This window comes from Numida meleagris, chromosome 20 (assembly GCF_002078875.1).
Source record: "Numida meleagris isolate 19003 breed g44 Domestic line chromosome 20, NumMel1.0, whole genome shotgun sequence".
NCBI lineage: Eukaryota > Metazoa > Chordata > Aves > Galliformes > Numididae > Numida > Numida meleagris.
This window is the reverse complement of record NC_034428.1, coordinates 2517307-2533327: the sequence shown is the minus strand read 5'-3', so window position 1 is coordinate 2533327 and position 16021 is coordinate 2517307. Positions and strand designations below refer to the sequence as shown.

At 48.8% G+C, this 16021-nt stretch overlaps 1 protein-coding gene across 1 annotated transcript in view; it reads right to left on the bottom strand.

The window, feature by feature from the left end:
- The window catches only part of ACAP3 (ArfGAP with coiled-coil, ankyrin repeat and PH domains 3), a 40488-nt gene that overhangs the window by 7177 nt on the left and 17290 nt on the right, over nt 1-16021 (bottom strand). The window contains exons 10-20 of the mRNA XM_021374652.1: nt 15905-15916; nt 8294-8406; nt 5329-5380; nt 4816-4916; nt 4282-4393; nt 3681-3889; nt 2899-2968; nt 2689-2783; nt 2119-2333; nt 1771-1875; nt 1189-1290 (exon numbers count right to left, since the gene is read on the bottom strand). Coding sequence (XP_021230327.1) covers nt 1189-1290; nt 1771-1875; nt 2119-2333; nt 2689-2783; nt 2899-2968; nt 3681-3889; nt 4282-4393; nt 4816-4916; nt 5329-5380; nt 8294-8406; nt 15905-15916 — 1186 coding nt within the window. The remainder of the gene's footprint in view (nt 1-1188; nt 1291-1770; nt 1876-2118; nt 2334-2688; nt 2784-2898; nt 2969-3680; nt 3890-4281; nt 4394-4815; nt 4917-5328; nt 5381-8293; nt 8407-15904; nt 15917-16021) is intronic.

The window sequence follows — 16021 nt, the reverse complement described above, 5'->3', positions numbered from 1 at the left end:
GGGGCACCTATCTTTAATTCATCCCAGAACCCAAGATGTTAAGTGCCCAGGATTTACATGTACCTATGCTCAAGTTGCTGTGATTAGAAAGAAAAGTAAGCCAGGCTGGAGCTGGCAAAGCGTTTCAAAAACATGAGCTGAGTAGTCATGGCAAAGAGTAAGAAGTCTGCAAGAACTGAAGAGCCTTGAAAACCAAAGCAGAGCAAGAAATCTCAACCTCAGGGCTGCCCACAGAAACCTTTGAAGCAGCTACATCTAGGTACTAAATCAAGAAGAGTGTCTGAATAAATGCTCCTGAAGTCACAGCTCACAAGTAGTGCTTCCCCAACCAAGGGGGATAACAAAGAAGAAGACAGCTAACAGATCTATGTGCAGACGTGGCCCCTTGCACTGCAGTTGCTCTGTACTGTTTCACTTGTGCCACACTGACAACCACTGCTACTAGGCTTCATTCAGCGCTCCGTAGGAGCTCAAGCTTAGGACTGTGATGTTCACTGACTGATCCAGAAGAGAATTACTGAGAATCAACTGCGAGGACACTGAACAAAGAGGTCTGTGGGCTGTCCTCCTTTGGTAGCGATATAATCTCTGGAAGATACAGACTCACACCAGTTTCTGTGGTGCTTGGACATTCTTGAAACTGGCATCCTGATCCACAAAAGAATCTGAACCGAGCATTTTAGACCCTTCTCAATTTCAGCAGTTGAGAAAGCAAGTCTCTGAAAGCCATCACGCAGCATCTCACTCTGAAGGTAGACACTCCCAACTGCTGTCTGCCAGTGCAGCCAGGACGAGGACACATCCCAGCGATGCTCAGCCACTAGCCTGATCCGCATCATTCGTAGAATCATAGAATGGCCTGGGTTGAAAAGGACCTCAAGGATCATTGAGTTTCAACCCCCCTGCTGAGTGCAGGGTCGCCAACCACCAGACCAGGCTGCCCAGAGCCACGTCCAGCCTGGCCTTGAACGCCTCCAGGGACGGGGCATCCACAACCTCCTTGGGCAACCTGTTCCATCATTCAGAATAAAGCTGGCCTCAAATGCAGTAAAGCCTATGACATCCAGCTCATGGATGGGCTCCTGTTGTTTGGCTGCAAGAAAACACACAACTGCCTCTGATGCTTGGTTTGGAACGAGTTAAATTTGGGTGTCTCTTTTGCTGCTGGCTGCCAGAGCGTCACCTTACCTCCGTCCAGGAGGAACGGCGTACCGCTCCCACCGGGACCAATGCCACTGCCACTCCATGGGCCACCTGCTAGCGGATGCTGCATAGAGATGTGGCTGGCACCTAGAGGAAGGTGGACGGAATGTGAGGGGAGTTGGTCACAAACACAAAAAGAAAAAAAATTGTCCGCAGTTAAGACTTGCTTAAAAAAATTAAAAAAAAAAACACACACCACGGGGAAAAAAAAAAATAAAAAGAAAAGCCAAAAGTAAAACCAGAAAAAAAAGTTGATGGAATGCATAGTCTGGAAGTAAAAACGTGGGGGAGAAAAAGTCCCATCCACTGGAATGCAAACACCAGGGACTGACTGGATAGGATATTGAAATAAGTGCAATCAAAAGAGCGATGGGTTGGAGTTGTTAGAAGCGATTCCCCATCACTCTTCTCATATATTTACCCAAGATGTTTGTGATTTGGCCAGCTGACTGCCTCTCCAGTGAGGCCAATACCTTGCCTTAAGTCTGGTGCAATGCACATGCCTTACAAGAGGGGAGGTAAAGCGTGCCAGAAGCAGGGATACGTTCGTTCTTTCTTTGTACTTACTGCGTGGGCCAGAGCCAGCACCAGTGTCGAAGTAGGAGAAGAGTGAGTCCAGTTCATCAGGGCAAAAGAGGGAATCTCGACGGAACTTCCTCTCCAGCGTGGCTGCTGTTTTAGAGAGATTTGGCAATGCGTGGTTAATAACACGCAGACGAACAAACCCAACAGTTCCACAGCCGTAATTAAACACGCTGAGCTCTGCGCGTCTCAGATGCGTTCGGTGCCGTAACCATACCCACACACCCCATCAAAACACAAGGAGCAGGCCACAGCTGCTGGTAACACTGCAGAGCAAGTCGTTCTAGAGCATTGTGAGCAGTCGGAGCCCTTCTTAAGCTGGGAGGTTCCCACCTGAGGATAGCATGGCTGGCGACGCGTTGCCTGCTTCGTGGCGGTACTTTCTCCGAGCTGTGGGTGCTTTCGTGGTGCTGTTGTGCCTCTGGCACTTCTTCACGCACCAGCGCCGAGGTTTCCGCTCGTTCTCTGCCAGAGCCTCCCCGCTTGGTAGCTTCTTCAGGAATTTCTTCTCCACGTATTTCACCTTGATCCAGGCTTCCTTGTCCTGCCTAAGAGAAGGACAGCGTAAAGCTCTGTGCAGGGTCACACCGTTCACCTAGAGCTAACAGCCACGAGGAGATGAGGCTGCTCTGGGTCAGCTTCTCAACCTGGCTTGCAGCCCGAAAAACCATCGAGGCCTGGATGAAAAAGGCAGAGTTTCTCAAACCTAAAAATATTTCCTATTTCAAAGCAAAACTGAGGAGCGCTGAGAGTGGAAGGGGATGACCCAAGCCAGTTTGGGCCCTCACTGAATGCCAGCCCCACTGCCTGGCTTTCCACATTGCTCAGGGTAGAGCTGAGGGTCAGTGTGGATGTGTAACTCTCCCCAGTGCTGGAAGAAGCAGTGCATGCACTCAGACTCACCTGGAGCTCCCCGCTGTTGGTTTCTTGAGCCCCAGTTCTTCACACTGTGCCTCATAGATCTGATTCATGGTGCTGTTCCCCAGCTCGCACATCAGCTGCAATACAACCAGGAGTGAGTAATATACTCAGGTGAGGAGTTGCTTCTGCTACCAGGTACGACTGCCCTCCCTGCCCACCATTTTCCAGATTCTGGTGTTAAAAGCCACTCACTTTCAGTAACTCTGGCTCCCATGAGTCCAGCGTGAGAGATCGGACTTTGGAGCAGTGGACACCCAGACTCCTTCAAAAGGAAGAAAACTGGAATGGTTACAGCACCTCAAACAGAGAAATGACCATGCATCCTAAGATGAACAAGGTCAGTCCAGTACTTATGTTTTTAATCTACACAGACACAGCTATTGTAGAAATGCTTAAGTTGATATAAAACAATCCTGCTACATTATTCACATTAAAAGCTATTCTTCTGCACTATTTCTCTCTGAATCCTTCCATTCTACTTTCCTTGTCTTTACATCCCTAACGAGAAGGGTTTCCCTACTTGAGGTGAACATCCCCAGTGTTTGATGGCTCATTAGCGTGTGCCATTGATTGGTGATGCAGATCAGTTTGCTGGCAGAAGCAATGCTCAGAGGTGCAGTTATATATGCGTGTAATATGGGTAAAACAAGTCTGTAAAATACTCTGCAAACAACAAGTGCTAAAAATCATCAATGCAGCCAAATTTATTACTATTTAGGCTGTTTCCTGGTGCCCTTTCCTGGTGTCCTGGGACACCTGGTGTCCTAATCTAGATTATGCTGCCAAGTGCAACTACTGCAGCCACAAGGGAACCAGCGCTGCATACACATAGAGGTACCTGCACACAGGTGCTGCAGCAAGCAGCTATTTTTGAATCTGTACAAACATGGTACACTATACACTTGTAACCCAAGCTCCACCTTCTTCCAGGAGCTTGCAATCTAAGCTCCTGGCTGGCAACACACGTGCAGTACCTGTGGATACCAGAGCACTCAATGCATAGCAGGATGCCCAGGTTGATGCTGGCCCACCGGGGATCTGGCTGACCACAGTCACAGCACTGGTCGTTCCCAGGGATGCTCTGCACTCTCTGCAAGATGGTCTCCCCTTTCACATTGCGGTCCCGTGAGTCGGTAGCAGAATCAATGCTGCTCGTTGATGGGGAAGCAGTTCGGTCCAGTCTCTGCAGGGAACAAAAAGGGATCTAGGATCTGCAAAGCGGTGTGGAAAGATCCATGTCAGATCTTAGCATTGCAGAGGCACTCACAGGAAGAGGAATGAGCTAGTGCTAGGCAAGGAAGGCAAAGGTAAAGTCTCATTACTCTCTGTTACTGCCAGAGGACTGTGCTTCAGCCCTCCCAGCTCAGGGAGTGCAGCACCAGGCAGACCATCCCCTTGCAGGCAGCCCACTATCATTGTTGCCTTTGAGTTAGCACAGCCTCCAGTTGGATACCTCAAGGGCAGGAGGAGTATTTTCAAGCAGTCTACCCACCCACGCTGGGCATATCACAGCTCAGAAGCCCACTGCCAGGGCTCTGAGATGTCACTAGGGATCCTCCTTGAACCCTCACTCACTTCAATGTAGTAGCTGTCAGGACTCTCCCGGTACGCGGAAGCGATGCTGGCTTGGACAGCCTGAATCCAGGCCTGACGCAGCTTCTCCGAGTCAGCCTGCAGCATGCAGCTCCTGTGAGGGAAAGCAGAAAGTCAGAAAGAACAGAAGGACGGGATGCAAGTCTTGGTCAGAACTGTCCCACTTGGTCCTTGACGTAGCACCTTGATTTGACAGGCATGGGACAGAAATGAATCCTACAAGCTTATGCTGTCAGAGGTGCTCCCTCTTCAAGATCTCCAGGCAGGTCTGCTAGTTATTTTGCAGAGATGGCTGTTGCCAGTTTTACAGTCTGTATGTACATTAGGTCTGCATAATCTAGACAACAGCTTATGCTGATACGTGATGAACTTCATGGAGACTGTGGAACACAGGCAGAGCTATCTCCCAGTCATCACTGAACAGACCAGGGCAGCATCCACTCAAACTGAATTCATATCAGTTCTGTGTGCACTCCACCAACGATGAGGATGACGCAGGGAAGCCTCCAAACTTACTTGGTAGGCGAGACAACCTCAAAGCAGAACCTCCTCTCTATGTCTTCACATGGCTTGACAGTGCAGAGGCGCAGGTCTTCCACCACCACCGTGAGGACATCCTGAAAGAGTGAGAACAGGTGGCTCTGTCAGCTCTCCAAATCTGTCATAATCAGCTTCTCAGAAAGCTCCTCCCCAGACTCAGCCAGTTACCATGTGCTAGGTCAAGGAAAAAACAAGCCAGCCCACCACAGGATAACTCTAGAGCAATAGGAGGAACTAACTCCGGGACAACAAACATGACATGGACAGCTTACTCAGTTGAATGTGAGTATTTAGATCCCCACAAACACCATCTGCTGCTGCTTGGTTCTCAGCACCAACTAACTCTGGAGCACAACAGTGCCTGGGTGGGTTTGCTTTCCCTCTGATCCAATCCAACCCTCCTCATCATGGTGCAGAAGTCCCCAGCAAAGCAGGACACCAGACAGGTTGGCCAATCTGCCCAGGGTCACCTGGGGAAGCCTCACTGACCTTTAGTTTTTTCTGGTACACCAGCTGGCTGTTCTGTATGGAGAACCACCTCCTGGGGGAAGACAGACAGACAGACAGACGTCAGAACAAGTGACCAGCAGACCTCTAGACAGGTGGTTTGCTCTCTGTATTTAACTAGTGTAACGTATTCGAAGAAGCTGAAAACAATGCCCAAACTCATGCTTCTCCAGTGCACTCAGTCAGAGAATAACCAAAGGATTGACAGCTTTAGGGAATGACTATTGGCACTGAGATACTGTGATAGCAATTGTCTGGGGTACATAGATATGTATGAAGGAGGAAGGAAGGAAGGGAGGGAAGAAGTGAGTTGGGCAGTTCATATTGCTGCCTCGGATTTCTGGAGCAGAAGTCTGCGTGCACATTGGCCCCGGTGCAGGTAGCAGTCAGTGGGACATACTGCACTGGTTAGGGCTGGATGGACCTACACAGTAGGTAACCTGGCGTTTACTGGGAAGGTTGGATTGCTTGCACATGCCACAGGCAGTGTGCCTCCTGCCTCTCCAAGCTGTCATAGGGAAAGCCAGAAATTCTTCGACATCATGAAGAAACTTCCAAGTGGCAAAAAGAGGAAAAAAATAACAGCAACGAATTGGAAAACCCTGCTAACTGGCAGTACTACAAACAGCGTTGGAAAAAGTAATACAAACAGGTTGCACACGTTGCTGTTAATACAGAATAAGCTACCTACCAGGTTGAGTTCCCAGCAGCCACGACACCCAAGAGGATGCCAAACTGAATGTCAAAGCTCCTGTTTGCTACGGCTAGAGCAAGGACACGTGCGTGGGAAGGGAATCTGCCTTCTTAGGGGACCCCCAGCTGCCAGCTTCCCATTCAAATACAAGCGACAGAAGGTCCAAATGATGCTGATATTAGAGGTAATTCCCTGGTGTCTTAATCTGCAGTGCTAAATCCAACCCTCCCAAGTCGCTTCCTTAAGCCAAGACACAGCCTAAGATTCAGCAACCTGATCATCTTTCTGGAAGAAGGCACTGAAACATCCGAGCATGAATAGACAGAGGTTTGCAGCAGGCTGGCATTTGAGCACGCATCACACTTGTTTTGCAATGGAACTAGGTTCCCTGGGAGAATGAGATGAGACAGGGTTCTCTTTCCTTCGTCACTGCCGAAACATTAAAGAGCGAGATAAAAGACAGCAGTAATAAAAGGATCTGACACGCCTGTGAACAAATGGGAAAGCGCAGGTAACTGGAGGCCATCCCACCTACGTGGGAGCCCCTTTTGCTGAGCTCATCTGGTTCTGCATCTCTGAGCTGCTGTGACAGTCACAGTCTGTGCTCCACGAGCTCTGCTGCTGTCAGGTTTCTCTCTCTCAGGTTCTGGTCTCCACTCCTGCTCCTTGCAGCTGTGTTCTCCTGCTCTGCCACCCCAAGGAATCCATTGCTGCCTGATGCTGGCTCCTAGCCTAAACCAAACAGGGGATTTTGCTTTTTCCTCTCCCTGACCCCCACTCACGAGGGGGAGGCATCACCAGTGAGTGGCAGGGTGACAGCAAGAGGGTGATGAGTAGGTAGGTGACAGGAGCTGTGAGCTGCCAGCAGATATGGCTAAGAGTGGGTGGGACTGAAGAGAGAATACCAACTGCGTGTGACTGGGATGTAGGAGGACACGGGGCAGAGGGGACAGCTGGGATTTGGGGGGGGAAAAAAATCGGGAAAACTTAGAGCCCTTGACACAAGCATTACTTCAGACATCAGGACAATTAGAAGGTCTCAGAGATTCATGTTCCCTCCAAGGTAAGTGCCCTACAGAGAGCCCCTTGAGTTTACAGCCAGGAGAAGAAGGGAGTTGCCTGGAACTGTTCATCTCGTCTCACAAGTGTTAATCTTATCTCACAAGAGACAAGCTCTCAAGGTACAGGTCTCAGCATGAACCTGACCCACTTTGGCATGACCTTCTCCTCTGCACAGAGGCATGGTGTGCAGTGAAAGCATGCACGTCTAGGGATAGAGGCTACACTTATGAAACACCAGGCTGGAACTCCTAAAAGGATGATAAGATTTCAGCTGCAACGCGTTCCAGGTGAGCACTGAAATCAAACAACTGATGCACTGGGTTGTACCTGCTGCTGTAGTTTCTGGTTCCTTCAATTGCAAACTTAGTGCTTAAATGTCAGAGGATGAGACAGCCTGAGGGGTAAAAACATTCTGCTAAATTTGACTGGAGTCTCTTTAGCACTAAGGCAAGCTTCAGAGAGGACTCACTGACCCAACCAATTCCAAGACCTCTAGTAATTTCAGATCTTTCCTCCATGCAAACACAGGCAATTTCTGTGCATCCCATGGACTGTTCACTGAATCACTTAAGTGTTTAATTATTCCAAAGTCTAATGACAGCATATTTCAACCCTGCCGTGGCATATAGAGTGTATCCCATAGCCAAGTGCAGGATCTCATAGTATTACATCATTTCCCTGTTAAGTGAGAGGAGGAAACGCTGGTCAAAAAAAAGCATTGATTTCTTGCATTAGAAGCTAATTGAAAGGGTTTGAAAACTCCTGCACAACCATCTACGAAACCCATTAACAATCTCAAGGGAAGCTAAACACACACGTATCGAGCAAGGCTAGAACATGAAACCTTCGCTTCCACTTTCCCAAGGTCTCTGGCAGCTCCTGGCTGGTGCAGGCGCCCTGTGAGATTGGCATTCCTGGTGATCTGTCAGCTGAAATATTTATGAGCAATTAAGAGCAGGGGCAGTGCACAGACAGCCACCTCTCAGCTCCCAGCAGTAGGGCTGATACTCCCACTCCTGCCTATTCCCCCTCGCACAACAGACAGGTTAAATAGCTGCGGCTCTTTAAAACCAAGCAAGTCTTGCTGCGGTAGGTATTTCTCTTAATTGCTACTAATTTACAGCTTTCCCGTGGTATTTGCTGTGTTCAGAGCCTTGGCCCAGATAGCAAAGGAAATGAGTTATTACTCACCGATTCCATGTTTTGAAAGCATTGCTGGCTCTCTTGAAGAGGTAGCCTTCCATCACCACACCATTTGGGGCATCGACATTAAACTCCACCTTTGAGTCATCATAGGAGAAGTCCTGCAGATACAAAGAGACTGAGACTCTGACAGGGCTGCACCCTCCAGATGGAGATGAGCCTATTAAAAGCATGAAGAGGAAGAAGACACCTATGCCAAGATTGTGAGGTTCAGGATGAGCTCTCTCTCACAGCGCATTCCTTCGCTGTAGTGGGCTGCAGCCATGAATAGCAGCCAGGAATTATCCTCATTGCAGTAAGCTTAGCCACCCCTATTGGTGGAGAATGTGCTATACGTGCCGCGTTTCCCACTCTGGGAGCTGATAAGGAGAAAGGCAGGTAGCTCATTACTGTGAGAATTCAAAGTTGCCAATATCTGGGGCAGTCCGCAGCGTGAAGCACAGTGATGGAGTTGCTTTTCCCTGGCCATGCAAGTCAGCAGTGCTGACTCTTCTGCAAGGGGCCAGGTACAGAGCAAAGCCCAGCCTTCTCGCACCAGGCAAGCAGGCATGAAGGTTTCCAGAAGGCAAGCAAGACTTAGCAATTCCATTTTCATTACCTATCATCATACGCCATCTCCAATTTGCGCTCACACGGTTCTCTATGCTATGCTACCAGTCAGAGCTAATTTGTCAGGTTTGGCACTGATTCACCAGAGAGATCTCATGGATTCTGACAGCTGGTGAGCAAGACACGGAGCAGAGAGAATAGCAGCTGCTCCTGCAGAACATGGCATTCTTCTCCCTGGGCAATATCTGCCTCCTTCTCCAGAGAATCTAGGTCAGGAAACCTAAACAACGTCCCCCAAGCTGGGAAACTGAGGCACATTTCTCTTTGCAGTCTAACAATGCATTCCACCCACATCTCCCTCTTGAGAGCAAACATTTTTCCCTGCACGCCCTGGTTCAAAGACCCAGCAGCACAGTGAAAAGCAGCCCCATTAACTTCAGTGCCTTCCCCAGCTCAGCACACGAAGACCCTCGTGATGCTGCGTTGCCAGGCAACGTGCACTTCACTCTCATTAAGATGAGTTATTTTCATGTTCAGAGATGCCAGCTTGCCTGGGAGGTGTCATAAGAAGAATAATACTGATACAGAAGGAAGAGATATAATGGGACAGGACTGAGTCATTCCTTGGAAAAAAAAAAAACAGCATGATGCCCAATTATGCACTAGAAACTCTGCTGTAAGGCACACAATTAAATGAGGTCTGCTCAGCCCCAAATTTTCTTGCCATAGGAGGGTAAATCCCATGGTGGGGGGGGGGGTGTCTCTTCTGCAGATGTCTTTCACGCACATATTGCAAACAAAGGCTAGAGGAAATCTTCCTCTAACTTGTTGCCATCTGAATGTGTGATTTTTGTAGGGCTGCTCTACAAATGTGATGAGAATCTGTGCTGTTCTGTAATAAATCACGCAGATTTCCAAAAGTTTGTTGGGAACCATGCAACAAACAGGAGCTAAAACCCTTCCAAGGGCACCTGAGAAATGACATGGCTACAAAACAGAGGGGAGGATCCGAATTTAGCCACGTGATTTCAGCTGTCCTCATGGAATCAGCAAGGAGGATGTACTGCTGATGAGAGCAGGAGGAACAGATGGGCCACGTGCGTCAGAGTAAATCCACTGGAAGTCAGGGGAGTGGAGCCAGGTGTGCCTTTAACCTTGCTGAGCCTGGGCTGTGTTACACCTCCCTGCAGACCCAATGGCTGACGTGGAGCAGCTGAAGGCACACGGGGTGGTTTGACTTGCCTCTGACCTGCAGCAAACCCAGTTTTAGGAAAAAAAAAATCATACACGAAACACTAAGTGCACATAAAGCTAATAGGACTCAGAGCTGCCTGGGTGGTTTCCAAACACATTGCTAAGAAGAGTGACTTGTGCTTGCATTAGTTAGAAGATGATTTTCCTCGTTCTCTTGTTGGTGAGGAAACATCCTCAGGCCAAATTCTGCTCACATTTGTAATTCCAGAGCAATGCCACTGCTGTCAATACAACTATTGGAGGACAGGATATGCCCAGCAGACCCTAAACTGGATTTGTAAAGCAGGCTAAAACCAGAGGAGAGCTGAGGGGGAAGGAGCAATCAGCCTCTTATCTTGTGCACCTCCTAGTCTGATCCTCAGGGGCAGCTTGCTCCATTCCATCACACTCTGCTGGGAAACACCTGTGGTCTTTGCTATTGCTACGACACTACCCTGAAGGGCAGAAGGAACAAAAACCAATCCAGGGTTTATCCCCTGATTGATGCCATTTCTCCTTTCTGAAGGCTGAAAGGAAAAGGTACAGAAATGGCTCATGGAGCCAAAAGGTAAAATCATGGCTGGACTCGGGATGGTTTCGGGTACCCACCGCTCAGATGGCTCAGCCCTAATTGTCAGAGTTCCAGCACATCAGAATGAGCTCAAACTATGGGCTCCAACGACACAATCCGAGGCAGAAGCTCATACAGAGATCTTTCTTACCATGGCCATTGAAAAAGGGAGTTACCAGAACATCTGTTGATACCTCACATGTGCACACGTTTGGATTCCAGCTGGAAGCCAGCTTAGAAAGCTGACTAAAATCATCCTCCCAGCGGTGTTGAAACAGCATGGTGGCACGGCCATAGCTGGACACAGACAGATGTGACAATGAATCCCCTTAACAGGGGGACCTGCCATTAAATGGCCCAAAGTCTGCTCTATTCATTGGCACAAAAAGATTTTAATCCTGTTAGTTCTGGGAAATAAGTCAGAGTCCTGGCTGAGCTGATGCCAAGCACATCAGAAAGTCTGTTAGCCCTTCCTGCAAAGGACAAAGCACAGCAGGGGCTGCCTGGCTCCAGGTGGAACGAAGGAATAGGAATTTTTCCCCATTACACAACACCCAAAGTTGTTTGCTTTCACTTTAAAAGGCCTGACAAAGCAGAGTAAGAGCACACAGGTATGCTTTCTCTTGGGCCCTCTTTCCCATTTTAATGCAGGATTGCCATAGACAACTTTTTCCCCAATTTCTTCCCATCATTGCTACGTGCATAAAAGAGGCAAGTCTGCTCTAAATGACTTCGGACTGATTTATTGAGTCTGCATTGAGTACCTCATTATCTCTGCAACATGAAAAAAAAAAATGCTTGACACAGAAAAGCCTTCCCAGGATTGAGATCTGAATGGTTTCAGCTGCAACTGCAATGCAATCACGATTAGAGACAGCAGGGACACGCTGGATCACACAATGGTAAAAGAAATCCATTGTCTGCCAAAAGAAGAAGCCAGATCTCTGCCATCATCATCTGCTTCCCTTTCTTTCAGCCACTCACAGCGAATCACAGCGGGTCCAGCACCCCTTCCCCAGCCCCTCAGCCTGAGCTTACGAACAAGGCTGCTTGGGAATCGATATTTGAGAAGTGATGCCACGCTGGTTTCCATGGGAGCACGCTGACTTGCTGCCGAAACAACAATGAGACAACAAATTCCAAGTGACACATCCAGAGGGACGTGAGAAAGGGCATCACTGGGGACACTCGAACCAGCAAAAAAACCAACATATGCAGGCACAGACACCAGCAGAGCTAGGAGAGAAAATAAACCCATTTCAAGGTTGCCTCTCAGCCCCTTCCACTGCCAACTGCCCCTTCCATCTGCAGGCAGTGTGCATAGGGACTGCTGGTGCTGCAGACCCAGCCACGCTTCTCCCACTCTCTCTCATGAGACCAGCACTTCATGCAGGGGAAACGGCCGAAATTCAACACACCTCCAGCATTCACAGACTTAACATGAAGAGTGAAGACGGTCCCCACCTCCGCAGATGCTTTTGGCAGGGGGTTGTTCTTTAAGGAAGCAGCCCTGCCTATGGGCTGCTCCCTGTAATAGGAAGGGCTTGTTTCTGCCCACCTGGTAGTATCTTAGATGGTGTCGATTAAAATAAAATAACAGCACGTGGCAAATGCTTTCCTTCATAGAAAATGAAGGCTTTATCCAAAAGTGCCCTTTTTTTATTTGTTAAGGAAGGATGCTCGCTATTTGACAATAACATTATGTACACCCGTGCACAGAACAGAACTTCTCCTGAGCAAAGTGACAAGCTCAGCTCTCTGATTCCAAGGATAGCAACACTGAGAGGAATATTCACAGCCCCTAGGGATGCACACCCCCCCTTCTACATGAAGGTGCATGCACATTCTGTTCTCTTCTGGTGCCCGAATATGTTTCAAGCCTCTCTCTATCTGGCTATTTTTACCTTGTGTATATAATGTGTACGACCCAAGGCATCCTCCAAGGCAGATGGAATTTGGAGGAGAGCTCCCCCACGTATATTCCCATTCTGCACAGTCAGTTTTCACTCATTACAGCCAAATCCCATCTACAGACCTTTTGTTTCTTGAATTTCCTAGTACCAAACAAACCCCCTGCTCTTCAGCCTGCCAGCAGATGATGCTTAGAGATCTGTACCCTGCCCATGCCTTTTCAATGCCGCAGACAGAACCAAGCATATTCGCTCTCCTGCAGTAATAAAGCTGTTCTTGCACTTGGGTCGTATCACACGCAGCCCCACAGGCACATTCCTTGCACCCCCCCAGGGAAAAGCACCCTCTAAACTTTCTCCCCAAGTCAAACCAACGCTGCAGGAGTCTCCTTACCAGGAGGTATTCAAGCCTGCCGAAAATCTTCATGATGCCAGCTGCAAGGGAAGCTCTGCAGGGAGCAGCTGTGTCCTCTCTCTGCTCGCTCTCTAGAGCAGCATCTCTGCTAAGCACCGTGGGCTGGCAGGAAAGGAGGGATTTCTTTTTCAGCCCCTTCTCCTTTACCCCTCCTACTCCTTTTTGGGAAGCAGCAAGCTCTGCCGTTGGCTCCCGTCAAAGCAAGGGGCACCAGGCAAAGGAAGTCTGCTGGCCTCTGGGGACCACCTGCCTGCTTCCCCCCTTCCCCCCCCCCCCCATGCCTCCCATTCACAGTCAATCAGCTTAGAGCAAGGGCTAATTACCATACAGCTGTCAGGGAGGCACAGAAGGGAGCGGGAGAAGCCAAGCAGCACAGAGCAAGGTTGACAGAAAGATGCTCACCGAACGTCCCCTGACCTTAAGAGCCTCATCTGTTCTCAGCAGGGTCTGCTTCCCCCAGCTCCCGGAGCAGGGCCACCCTTTGGCCAGCAATTCCACCCTTGCTCCCACTGCAGCCACAGAAATCTGGGTGGTGAAGCACCATATGGCCCCTGGTTTGTTATCTACCAGCTGGGCTAAATGAGGCAGAGAGCTCTGCCTTGGCACTCCTTCCCTTCCCAGGCAAACCAGCAACAGAAGCACAATTGCTTCCTCCGGCTTCTCTGGACCAGGGAATTGGCACAAGCCTACAAAGGAGCTTCTGTACAGCATCGTATTCTTCTGCTTCCACAGACTGGCCTGCCAGTTTTGCTTAAGTGTTCTAACTTCACCCCATTTCCCATTGCAAAAGTTTCCTAGAGTTCTGTTCCAGTGGTGAGTCCCCAGTTTTCCTTCTTTGTGGTCCTGCACCGGCCCACGTGCTTTTGTGCATCCACCTGAAACAACTGAGCCCACGTGCAAACTCATCCCGTGCGTGGTTTAAGAGTGTTTAGCTCAACACATAAAAGACATGGGAAGCAACAGGATTGTCTCCACAGCTTTTGCACAAATGTCTCCTGTAAAGCACTCCTTCCACGCATGCATCCCATGCACACACAAGAAGCATCCCCAGCCTTCACATTCAACCTCATTCTCCCGTGGTACAAAGAGGAAACTCGTATTTATTGTAGCCTGTACAGACGGATCCATCCTTTCCTCTTGCTGATTTTATTGGCACCCTTTTAGCACACGTGAGCACTATTTTCATCTGCAGTGTGAGGCTGCAAATGGAGCTCTTAGGTTTTAGAGCTGGGAAGGCAGAGAGGGCAGAGAAGACAGCTGGAAATGATAGCTGCTCTGGGAATCTACACCAAAGCTGGCAGATGCTCATGCAGGGGAAAGGGAGGCATAAGAAAAGGCACCTGAATTCCAGCATCAAAGTAAATAGTCGAGATTCGGGCTGAGTTTCTTTCCTACCAAAATTCTTTTAATTAAAACAAAATGACTGCTTTCTTAGGAGCTTGGCTCTAAGGAGGCTGCCCTCACACAGCTGCCTGAAGAGAACTCAGTGCCAAAGGCTCTGCCTTCAGAACCTGCACAGCTCTCCCATCCCAAGGAACGCTTCAAAAAGCATTATATACACTGGATTCCCTCCCTTCCTGTTGTACCTATCAGGTTGCTCAGAAAGACAACGAGGAAAAAAGATGCTTCTCCCACTCCTCTCTAGTATAAGGTACAACCCAATCTCCAAATTGTTCCAGAGAGCAGAGGATACCCCTGGCTTTGGCAGGGCTGAGCAGGAAGGCACGCATCCAGACACGTGCTGTGCTCTCTATGGAGGTGGCGAGATGCTCACCAGACGTGGAGTGCCATGTTCTTCTGCTGCAGGAGCAAATCAGAGCAGCCAAAAAGCAGCTCATCACATTGCCAGGCAGGAAGCTTTAAGCTCTAAATTGCAGTAGGGATGTTCAGCTCTCTTGCAAGCTCATGCACACAGGGAGCCACAGCTCTATGCATATGCACCCTAGTGAAAAATAAGTGCTTGTTCTCCTCCTCAGAGCCTGACCCCTGCTTCATTCCCTGCTAGTCCATTCAAAGCCATGCAGTAGAAAGAGATTAAACTGAAATGCATTGCACTAGAGAGACCTTTCACCGTCCCCTGAATGAAGTCATCACTCCAGCAGAGTCCCCAGGGGGATGAAGGGTTCACAGATGGGTTTTCCCCTCCCTCACAACGCTTAACCACAGGGAGCACACGCACAGGATGATTCACAGGGGATGTCTGTCATTAGCTTTCAAATCCAGTTACGTTTCCATTTCATGGCTTATGGCATTTTTGAGAGAGCACGAGAAGGAAAACAAGGGGCACTCGGTTTTGTCCTGTTGCAAAGTATTGATCCACAAAAGCGCCTGTCAGATAGAGATTCCTGAATGATTCCTGCTCGGGGCTTGGCTCACAAACATTTCTCAGGGCTCTCTGAAATTCCCTCATTCTGTGCCACAGTGCACGGAGATGTTCTGCAAGACACAGAACAAGAAGAGGGCAGGGGGAGGCTCCTATGCTTGATCAACTCTCAGAATCCCAAGTGTCCAGGACACAGGAGTACAATTTGCATAAGCCACCTGTGGCATGCTTTCCTCTAGCAGCCAGCAAAACCAAAAGGTTTGACAACAGCCCTAGTGATAAGCAGCTCCAAAGCCAGGCTGGAATTCATACTGCTAGCTCTCTACAGACAGCCTTATTCTTTCTCCATTCTTACACTCTGATCTACTTTAGCTCTTATTCCACCGTTAAAGGAACTGAAAACAACTCTGAGGAGAATTAAACCAAACTCATTTGAAACTGGGCTTTAAAATCACATCTCCCATGTTTGTGTTACAGCATTAAACCTGTGGCAGTTTCTTTGTTTTGCTTTCAGAGGAAGGATTTTGTAAATATCCAGAGCAGCAAAGTGCTAATTCTGAGAAACCAAGGTGCTGAAAGAAGGAAATGTGGTACTCACCTGCAGGAGGGTCTGCAGGGACACGTCAGTAACCCATGAAAGAAAAGGAAAACAAGAAAGAAAAAGAAAAAATAGTTATTTTCTACAAGGATTTTGGGTCGTTGCACAAACGAATAG